General features: G+C 37.8%; 1 protein-coding gene across 1 annotated transcript; it reads right to left on the reverse strand.

The window, feature by feature from the left end:
• Nucleotides 1-6245: 6245 nt before the first annotated feature.
• Nucleotides 6246-7359, reverse strand: LOC125845795 (uncharacterized). The gene is made up of 3 exons (XM_049525325.1): nt 7153-7359; nt 6570-6817; nt 6246-6468 (listed from the first exon to the last, which is right to left on the reverse strand). Exons 1-3 carry the CDS (start codon nt 7357-7359, stop codon nt 6246-6248), a joined length of 678 nt encoding a protein of 225 aa, XP_049381282.1.
• Nucleotides 7360-11441: the final 4082 nt, after the last annotated feature.

Genomic DNA, 11441 nt, shown 5'->3' on the forward strand with positions numbered 1-11441 from the left:
ATGCCTCAAAGAAGTCCATCACTTGTAAGACTTTGATTGGATGATTTGATGATTAAAACTAGTTAACAAGTAATTAAAGATGATAATTAATTGTTAAATAGTTGAGGAATTGAAGGGAAAAATGTTAGAAAAAAGAATCACGAAGTTTGGACACTTAGAAAAGTTTCTAGGTCCAAAAAACTTCCATACTTAGAATATTTTTGGGGTCTTAAAAAAAACCTGCAGGTTTTGGTCTTTGAAACTGACGCACACGCGTGTCAGGTGCGACTGGGCGTCGCTGGCAGGTTGTCTGCTGCGCTGGTTGCTGATGTGTCGGTCCACGTGGCACTTTTTTTTTTCTTTCCTTTTTTTCAAAATTCCACTAATGGACCCCAAAAAAACACCTTTGACCAACTTTGAGTTGAAAAGTTAGATCAAATGTACTTTTTTCTTTATTCTTCTTCAAGAGCAAGTTGAAGACACCAAGAACACATAGAACACCAAGAACACATAGAACACCAAGAACACACATTAAACCCCAATACACTCAAATCAACTCAAAATTGGCTCAAAATTTAGGATTTTCTTCCCTTCAACTAAGAGAACAAAGCCACTAATTATTAACCTCCAATTTCTCCTCAATCAAAAGACCCATTTTCAAAATTTGAAAAGTTTGAAAAGCTTGAAACCCTTCAATGGTAACTTCACTTCTACAACTCCAAATTGAACAAAATTTGAAACCTAGACTCAAAAAACACTAGGGAACAAGGATCTAGTGCCAAAAACAATAAATCAAAACAAAATAAAATAAAATAAATTCAGATTTTTTTTTTTTACAATTTTTTTGGACTTTTTTTAAAAAAAAAACAAGATTAGATTTGTAAGAACAAATCTAAACCTAGGCTCTTGATATCAAATGATAAGGGTTCCAATTGGGGATGAAACCAATTGAAATCAAATGGGGAATGAAACAACACAAAAGTAAGATGGATGAGAAATAAGAGATGAGAAGAGAAGAAAGAAAGGCAATTGAATAAACAATCAACCAAGGAAGAAGAGAAACTTGAATTCGAAAAGAAACAACTCAAATTGAAAACCACAAATGAGCAATCTCAAGTGAAATCAAAGTTAAAGAAGTCCTAAATCAACAATGAGAATCCACCCATCACTAATCTAGATTAAGCTACACTAAGCTAGGCTATCCTAAAGGGATTCCACCCTTAAACTACACTCTTGAAAGGGTTTGTTCATTTCACATTCAAAATCCCTATAGTCTACCTCTTCCAAAATAAAAGAGACTATTATTTATATTAATAAAATAAAGAAGACACTTATTTGACAATTTTACCCTTAATGAGGTAAGGGCCTTGTTTGGTTGACTTCTTTTGTGAATTCTTGAAAATAAAGTAAAGAAGACACTTCTTTGACAATTTTACCCTTAATGAGGTAAGGGCCTTGTTTGGTTGTCTTCTTTTGTGAATTCTTGAAATTATGAGATGGCCATTTGCACAAATGGCCTCTTTCTTCTTTCTCTTTACTTAGATGGACCTTCCACACATTGTACTTCTTGATTTTGTATCCATCAAGCTCCTCTAATGCTTTTACACGATCCATGCTATCCATGTTGTTATCATAAATTCCCAAAAGTTGAACAAGTCTTGCTCTGAAATATTTCNGGTCTAGGTCCTGACAAAGACGGTCTGTAGCAGGTACTCCAGACCGTTGGTTAGACCGTCGGCGAGGGTCGGTAGTTATTTTAAGGGACTTCTTGACCTTTTCCCTAATTGTTTTAACCTAATACTATGTAATTTTACCATTTACCCAAAACCCTATATAATGAATTTTAACCCCCAAAACACCTAATTTAATTCATTCTCCTAAATTCCCAAAAGTTGAACAAGTCTTGCTCTCAAATATTTCTCTCACTGAGGAAGAAGAAGACTAGGGTTTCAAGGTCAAGTCTCCAAATCCTCCATTACTTGCAAGTTTTTGGCATCAACGTATAATAGTCTTCACCTATGGAATTCTTTCTTCCATAGGGTTCCTAAATTCTCCAATTTAAAAATTAGAAATCTCCAATTGAGGTGAGGGTTTTCTTCCATGTCATGGGTTCCTTTCAATGTTGATTCAATTGACTATTATGCATGAATTGAGATAATTCTATGTTTTTAAGTTGAATTCCCATGAACCCATGCTTAACCCATATTTTCTGGACTATGATGATTATAAATTGGTTTTGAACTATGAAAGATGATTTTATGAAGATATGCATGTTCTTATGAAATTGATGAAAATGATGCAAGTTGCTTTAAGAGTAAAGCATAAATGTTATTGATTGTTGTGAAATGATTTCTGACATATTGATCAGTACATGAATGTGAAAGGTTTTCTCACATAAAGGATTCTTATAGTTGAAAGGTTTTCTCAACTAAACTATGAATTGAGTTTTAGGAGCTATTCTAATCGAGATTTGCAGGCTTGACATAAGGCCTCTCACCCACGAGGCGTGGCCTAACCCATGCGGCGTGGATCCCTTCTGTGGGTCACTGCCCAGGTAGTTTCTAAGGCCTTCCTCAAGGACCCATGGTTGGCCATTGGGGTCGTACTTTGATGCTCTAACACGAAACCTTTTATTTTTAAGTACGGGGAGTTACATTTACGATTCTAACCCTCATGTTAAGCTCTAGTTTAGCCTACTAGTTTCCAGAGAGTTACAGTATCTCCCACTTGAGATCATTCGTCCTCAAATGACTATCTAGACACTTTACCGAAGTAAAGACTCAAAACTAGCAGCCCATCATGCATGAAACATCAAAATAATGCACAATTCAAAGGAGGAAACTTCATCTCCATCTCAAACATAATCAATGCAACACAAAGAAGGTAGGAACTACATCAAACAACCCATTATGTATAAAGCTCAACATTTCTAATATTCATAGGAGGAACTACCTTCTCCAACTGAAAGCATGCTCAACAGAATATCATGGAGCCAATATGTAATTATTCTCAAAAACATACTAAAGTATGTTCATCAATCCATCTCATGAAGTCAAATAGGCAACTCTTATTCAATGCACAACAACATGAGGAACATAAATCATGGAAGCTCATTTTCTTACTAAATATGAATTTCATCAAGAACATGTAGAACATAAGAAAATCATAGGAAAACACATATAGCACACATGACTCCCGAAACACTAAAACTCAAGAGGAACTACTTACATCAAGCTTGAATAGGAGTAGAAGGAAAGAGATGAGGATATCGGGACTTCATATCGGCCTCGGCCTCCCAAGTAGCACCCTCAACTAAGTGATTTCTCCATAAAACCTTCACGGAAGCTATCTCCTTGTTTCTCAATCTCTTGACTTGCTGGTCTAGGATCTCTATCGAAATCTCTTCATATGAATGACTTTCGTCAACTCCCAACCCTTCTAGGGGAATAATGAATGGCGAATCTCTAATATATTTCTTAAGCATAGAAACATAAAATACCGAATGAACCGAGGCCAACTCATTTGGCAAATCAAACTCATAAGCAACCTTCCCAATACGCTTCAAAATTTTATATGGGCCTACATACCGGGGACTAAGTTTCCCTTTCTTGCCAAATCTCATCACACCCTTCATGGGTGAGATTTTCAAATATACCCAATCATTAACCTCAAATTCTAAATCCCTTTTTCTTACATTGGCATAAGACTTTTGTCTACTTTGAGCCGTTCTCAACCTCTCTCTAATAAGCCAAACTTTCTCAATGGCTTCATAAACTACCTCGGGACCTATTAAAGCAATTTCACCAACCTCATCCAACCAACCGGAGACCTACATCTCCTACCATACAAGGCTTCAAAAGGAGCCATACCAATACTTGAGTGATAGTTATTATTGTAGGAAAACTCTATTAGTGGCAAGTGGTCATCCCAATCACCTTTAAAATCTATCACGCATGCCCTCAACATATCTTCCAAGGTCTGAATGGTGAGTTCTGCTTGTCCATCCATTTGGGGGTGAAAAACTGTGCTAAGCTTCACCTTAGTGCAAGACCTTTTTGGAATGACTTCCAAAAGTGAATAGAATACCAAGAACTATGAGCTTCCTTTAAAATTTGTTCCCTCAAATCATCAACATCCGAAACACATAACTGACCTTGGTACCTAAGCACCCCATCTCTCCCTTGGGAGAAAGCCTTGATCGACTTCTTAAGTACCGATTCTTTCAATTCAACTAATATAGGATCAAGGCCTTGTTTTGACTTCACCTCCATCACAAAGGATGATTTGGAACCATTATGGACCATGACACCACCCTTGGTGGAATCCACTAGTTAAACACCTAGCCGAGCCAACCTATGCGCATCACGAACCAATTCTTTCTTTTCATCCTCTACATGAGCCACACTATCCATGGATAATCTATTAAGTGCATCCCTTACCACATTATCTTTGTCGGGGTGGTAAAGGACACTCATATCATAATCCTTCAAGAGTTCTAGCCACCTCCTTTGTTGAAAATTCAGGTCCTTTTGACTAAATATATATTGAAGACTCTTGTGATCGGTGAAAACATCCACATGGACCCCATACAAAAAATGTCTCCATATTTTTAAGGCAAACACAACAAGCGCTAATTCAAGATCATGGGTTGGATAATTCTTTTCATTGATTTTAAGTTAGCCTTGAAGCATAGGCAATCACTTTACCGTTTTATATGAGCACACATCCCAACCCCACTCTAGAGGCATCACAATACACCACAAAACCATCAGTACCTTCCGGTAAGGTTAACACGGGAGCAAAAGTAAGTCTATCTTTCAAATCCTGGAAACTATTCTCACAATCTTCCTACCACACAAACTTAGCTTTCTTTTGAGTCAAAGCCGTCAAAGGAGAAGCAATGGAAGAAAATCCCTCAACAAACCTTCTATAGTAACTGGCCAAACCCAAAAAACTTCTAATATCGGAAGGAGTTAGAGGTCTAGGCCAACTCTTGACCGCATCAGTCTTCTTAGGACTACCTCAATACCCTTGCTTGACACAATATGACCAAGGAAAGCTACAGATCTCAACCAAAATTCACACTTGCTAAACATTGCAAAGAGTTGGTGGTCCTTAAGAACTTGCAACACAACTCTCAAATGGTCCACATGATCATTCTCACTCCTTGAATAGATCAAAATATCATCGATAAACACAATTACAAACATGTCTAGGTATTGCCTAAACACTTTATTTATTAGGTCCATAAATGCCGCCAGAGCATTAGTCAACCCAAACGACATACTAGTAATTCATAATGACCATACCAAGTTCGGAAAGCCGTCTTGAGAATATCAACCCCTCTCACCCTCAATTGGTGATAACCTGAACGAAGATCAATCTTAGAGAAATAACTAGCCCGTTAAAGTTGATCAAACAACTCATCAATTCTCGAAATAGGATACTTGTTCTTAATGGTTACTTTATTCAGTCAACGATAATTGATGCACATTCTAAAAGACCCATCTTTCTTTCTAACAAACAACACCATAGCCCATGGAGAGATATTCGGTCGGATGAAGCCCTTATCTAATAAATCCTTAAGTTGCTCCTTCAACTCGTTTAACTCTGCCGGATCTATTCTATAAGGAGGAATAGATATAGGTTATGTATTCAAAAGAAGGTCAATACAAAAATCTATTTCCCGCTCAGGAGGAATATCGGGCAAATCATCAAAAAACTTCCGGGAACTCATTAACCACTGGAACCGACTCTAGAGAAGGGGTTTCAGATTCAACATCCCTCACCCTAACAAGATGGTAAATACACCCTTTGGAGATCATCTTCCTAGCTTTAAGGTAGAACACAAATTGACCTCTAGGCATGGAATTTCCTCCCTTCCACTCTAAGATAGGCTCATTTGGAAATTGAAATCTAACCACTCAAGTCCTACAATTGATAGAGGCGTAGCATGTATGCAACTAATCCATATCAAAAATCACATCAAAGTCTAGCATATCTAACTCTACCAAATCCACCAAAGTAACTTTATGGGACAAGGAAACAAGATACCTTCTATACACCCTCTTAGCCACCTTCGAATGACCAACCGGGGTAGAAACTGAAAAAGGGTCTAATAACACTTCGGGGAGCATATCATATTTCATGTCCACATAAGGTGTAACAAAGGACAAAGTAGCACCGGGATCTAACAAGGCATATACATCAATAAGAAATACTTTTAACATACCGATCACAACATTCGGGGAGCTCTCTTGGTCACCTCAGGATTGAAGAGCATAAAAGCAGTTTTGCTTTGGGGCATTGGAGTTTGAACCGCTAGGAGGAGCTTGCTTGCCTTCTCTTCCCTTGGCCGTGAGCATCGGGCAATCTCTCATCTTGTGGCCACTCTTTCCACAACCATAACAATAATCCACACAAACTAGACACTTACCATCATGTTTCCTTCCACATTTTTCACAATTAGGCCTAGCCACATAAGAACCACTACCATTTACTCATTTAGGTTTAGAGTTAGAAAGCGTATCTTTGTTGACCCTTGGATCGGAGCACTAGAGGAGCCTTGGTTAGAAAACCTTTGTTTGAACCTTGGTCGATCTTGCCCGTCGGACTTAGCATTGGAGAAGTTCCTATCACCGGTCCTAGCTCTTTTCACCTCCCTATTCTTTTTCTTGAGTTTCTCTTCCTCTAATTGTCGGGAATACACCATAATACGTGAGATATCCATATCATGATAGAGAGTTGCCGAACAAAATTCTTTTACTACCAAGTCGGACACACCCGTCAAAAACCTACTGATCTCATCCCTCAAATCTGCCACCATAGTTGAAGCATACTTGGACAATTGAGTGAACTTTAGTGCATACTCGTTCATGCTCATGCTTCCTTGACTAAGGTTAATGAACTCTTCCACCTTAGCTTCCCTCAAATCTCGAGGAAAGAACCTATCACGAAACGTCGATTTAAACACCTTCCACTCTATGAGACCCGCTCCTACCGACCTATTTCTATTCCATTGATTACGCCACACTTGAGCAACACCTTTCGATTGGTAAGAGGACAACACCACTTTCTCTACCGAAGTCACCCCCATAATAGCAAGTACTTTATAAACCTCTTCCACAAATTCGGGGGGGGGGGAGGGGGGCTCATTCTTGCAAAATCTCTCACTCTTGAAGCCGCCGAATACAAATCAGGATTCAACGGAGCTACAACCACTCTATTGGCTTGAGCTGTCATATCTTGAGCTTGAGTCGTCAAAGCTTGAGACAACATTTGAAAAGCCGACCTAGCCTCCAAATTCAACATAGCCGAATGATCAATCTGAGCTTGATTAACTTGAGGGTGAGTTCCTTGATTCACATTGTCATCCTCCATCCTTCTAGCATTAGCCCTTCATGTATTCATATCCTAAATACATAAGAAAAGGATTAGGAGAGGGACTTCATAGAGCTAAACTCTAAGGCACGACTTAAGACTTATGGAAGAAGTGAAACAAACATCTTATATCCTCTTATTCATAAGTGTGGTGTGCTTCACACTCATGAACAATACTCTACTAGACGTGGCTTATGAGACATCATCCTAGAATCATTCTAAACCTTGTGCTTTGGTACCAAGTTTGTCACGACCCAGGGGTACACCCTAGGTGTGACACGGCGTACAAGACTCTGAGAAGCCTCATACAAGCCTCTTAACATATCATAACATAAAAATAGAACAATAAAGAGTAAAACGCATTTCAAGTCCAAAATTTTCATAAAGGAAAGCGGAAGTCTAGACTTGTCTCAATATAGACATCTATTACAATACATGAATCAAATAGGGACACAACCCATACAACATAGTCTGAAAAAGAAATACAAGAATGAAACTACTAAGTGAAAACATCCATCCTCGAATCATGAGGACTCACCAACAAGCTAGGAGAATAAGCAAATCCAAGCTTTAGCCACAATGATGACCACCTTGAGAACCGGACCCTACACTTGTGGAAAATGTAGGAAAAGCATGGTTTAGTACAAAAATGCACTAAGTATGATAATCATGTATAAAAAACATTGAAATCTTGCCAAAAGGGACATTTTAGTTGAATGCATGCAATTTACTATGTTAAAACATCATTTTGAAGATAGTGGGAAAAAATAATAAGTCATAAGCATAATCAACTCATAAATAATCATATCATAAGAGGAACATATCGTAAATACCCTCAAAGCATACTTGTGCAATGGATGAATAAGATCTCATAATCTCACCCATACTAAGTAAAGCTTCTTGACTATCTATAGTTCATAATTCATATTCTTGCTCAAACTATCATAGTGGGATAAGCCTTAACTGTCATAGACTATGTGAGCTTAACATGGAATCCGGTGTCTATCCCACATCGAAAAAGGGTTGTACTACTTGCCTAAGGTAGAACCACACTCTTAGTTTAGGTGGATCCTTTAGATAAAGACTTATGAGGGCACATAGTTTATGGGATAAGGGGATTGCTACTAGAAACCCGACATCTACTATCGTGAGAGATTCCATCCTATGAGATTGTTCCTAGAAACACGACCTCTACTATCGTGAGGGCTTCCATATCATATCAATATCCACTCGGTGCTAAGCATTAATTCCAACAGAATACATATTAAGCCTTGACTTAAGTTCATATTCATGGAAGAATGTCTTGACACTCAATTCAACATAATTCATACGATAGCTCCTAGATTCAATAGGTGAGAATAGTATTTCAACCTTAGAATCATCATATTGTAAGAAAACCTTTCACATCATAGCATATTCATACATAGGTGTATATATGAGGGTAACCTTTCAACAACACAACAACTAGATCATAATCATAATCACTTTACTCTCAAAGTGTTCTTGAAGCATATACATAAATCTCATAATCATGCATAATTCTCATACTTTATGCTTCAAGGATCAAGGATCACATTCCATCAACACATTTAGAATTAATACATTAGACATGGATAATACCATGATTCAAATAATTCAATTACTACAAGCATAATCTCATAATATCATTCTTTCATCAATTCACCCACATCACAAGGTCATAAATTGGGAATGTGGGGATTTCATGGAATCTTGGGGATTTCTACATGAAAACCATAATAAATTATCAATTCAATCATAATATAAAGTAATTAAATCATTCGAATGTTTTTTTGAGAGGAATCCATGACATGGAGTCAAATCCTAGCTTTTGGAGAATTACTAGTTTTGAAATTGAATTTGGAGGGACTCCATGGATGAAGGACTACCATACCTTAGCTTTGAATCTCCAAGGAAATTGAGTAGAAAACCTTGCTCCTTCAAAACCTATCTCCAACTTCCTTCTTCTTCTTCCTTGAAGTTTTAGAGAGAGAATTTTTGAAGAGGATGAGTTCTTTTGGAATTTTAGAATAATGGCTTGGATGAATTAATTTGGTGACTTAAAAACCTTATATAGTTAGTCTAATTTAGTGTAAAATGACGTCACTTAATATTAATTAAAACCGCAAAACCCCAAAATGGCCCTAAGTGTAACTGCCAAAAAGTAGTTTCAGGCCTCACCCACGACCCTCACTAACGGACCGTGGGTGGACCTACAGCTCATGCTGGTGAAGCATGGGTCGGGGTTCTGGGTTTGATTTATAGGCTTGAACTACGGCCCTTCACCCACGAGGCGTGGGTCTCCCATGTGGGTCACTACATAGGCAGTTTCTAAGGCCTTCCTCAAGGACCCATGGTTGGTCCTTGGGGGTCGTACTTTGATGCTCTAACATGAAACCCTTTATTTTTAAGTACGGGGAGTTACATTTACGACTCTAAACCTTATGTAAAGCTCTAGTTTAGCCTACTAGTTTCTGGAGTGTTATAGTTTTACCTTGAGTTCTTGATCCCTAAGACTATTTTAAGAGTTTTTAAGTAGAGTTTTCAAGTGAGTTTTGAATTTGAGTTGATTTGAAAAATTGTAAAGACTTGGAAATCATTACCCAGTTCATGGATAACATAATTGGTAATCGTTTCTCACTTTTTATAATGTGTGGCTAAAACCCCCTTTCTTGGGGGTGTGATCATGTGATTATCTTCTCTAATTAGCTTATGTGTATTGTTATTTCATTTTTTAAATGTTGTTTTGAAGTGGTTTTGATTGATAGCTGTGTATTAATTCTTGAATTGTAGTTTCAAATGTAATTCTAACTTAGTGTTCTGGGCTTGCTTGAGAAAGAGGTTCTAGAATTGAGGCTATCGATTGATGATTGTAGTGATTGGGTTATCGTTGATTTAGCTCGAGAGAGTGAATCTAAACTTGATCCTACCAGTCTAGCTCAAGAGAGTAGATTAATTGAGGTATTGGGTTATTTATATTGTTATGTTTGTCGAGGTTCGAGAGAACTCGCTTGAATCATAATAGTTGCTCAAGAGAAAGCTGTTGCATCTATAGTCTAGCCTACCCACTAAGATTAAGCAATTGTTAGTAAATTACAATTACCCATATTGAGAAATTAGCCTTTAATCGATCACATCCTCGAGAATTCCTCTCTACTTATCTACTCCCTTATTTTCGTAATTGTTGTAGTTGTTAATTGACAAACCTAATCTCCCTATTTGACATTGATTGTCAAACCCCTTTAATCTATGTTGCTTTAATTTGATAGTGTTTATTTCTACAAACGACTAGAGCACGACCTTTACTTCTTAATTGAATTCCATACTATATCACTCCTTGTGGGTTCGATCCCTTCTCTTTGTTGGGTTTATACTAGATTACGATCGGCTACACCTAGAATTGGATGAGGTGTAGTTGAGCGTTATAAAAAATGGTGCCACTGCCGGGGAGTGGTGTTATAGAATTCTCTTGTTGAAGTTTGTTTGTGATCTTATTGTATTGAAGTTTAACCTATTCACCTTTTGTGTGTTGTTTGTTGCCTTTGAGAATGTGCCGAAATGTGAATGAAGTGCATTTGGGTGGTGTAGGTGCTATCCAGTTGCCTCTGATCGATGGAAATGCAGTGTTCCATGTGACAACCACGATGTTGCAATTATTTCAAATGAAAGGGTTGTTTGGAGGTTTGGCTCATAAGGATCCCCATGATCAAATCTATAATTTCATGGACGTTTATGAACCCTTCTCTTTCAAGAACATCTCCAAAGAGTCAGTTCGACTCTGATTGTTTCCTTTTTCTATGATAGGAGAGGATACCAAGTGGTTAGCGGACCTACATAGGGACTCAATCACCACTTGGGACGAACTTACTGAGGCGTTCTACATCAGATTCTTTCCTCATTTGAAGATGATGTCATTGAGGGATAATATCTAAGGTTTCAAACGCTTTGATGGTGAGCCAATTCAAGAGAAGTGGTTACGTTTCCAGAAGCTTCTACTCCAATGTCTGACTCATGGACTCCCAAACAACGTCTTTCTACAACATTTCTACCAGAGTCTAGATTCG

This window comes from Solanum stenotomum, chromosome 11 (assembly GCF_019186545.1).
Source record: "Solanum stenotomum isolate F172 chromosome 11, ASM1918654v1, whole genome shotgun sequence".
Taxonomy (NCBI): Eukaryota; Viridiplantae; Streptophyta; class Magnoliopsida; order Solanales; family Solanaceae; genus Solanum; species Solanum stenotomum.

Bases quoted from the DNA above. Each gene is read 5' to 3' on its own strand.
- LOC125845795 (XM_049525325.1), bottom strand. From the start codon at position 7,359: ATGGAGGATGACAATGTGAATCAAGGAACTCACCCTCAAGTTAATCAA. The intron at 6,818-7,152 runs GTGAGAGATTTT...CAATTGTCCAAG, and splicing joins TGTATTCGGCGGCTTCAAGA to TATGCTTCAACTATGGTGGC. The intron at 6,469-6,569 runs GTTCAAACAAAG...AGTAAATGGTAG, and splicing joins GACGGGCAAGATCGACCAAG to TGGTTCTTATGTGGCTAGGC.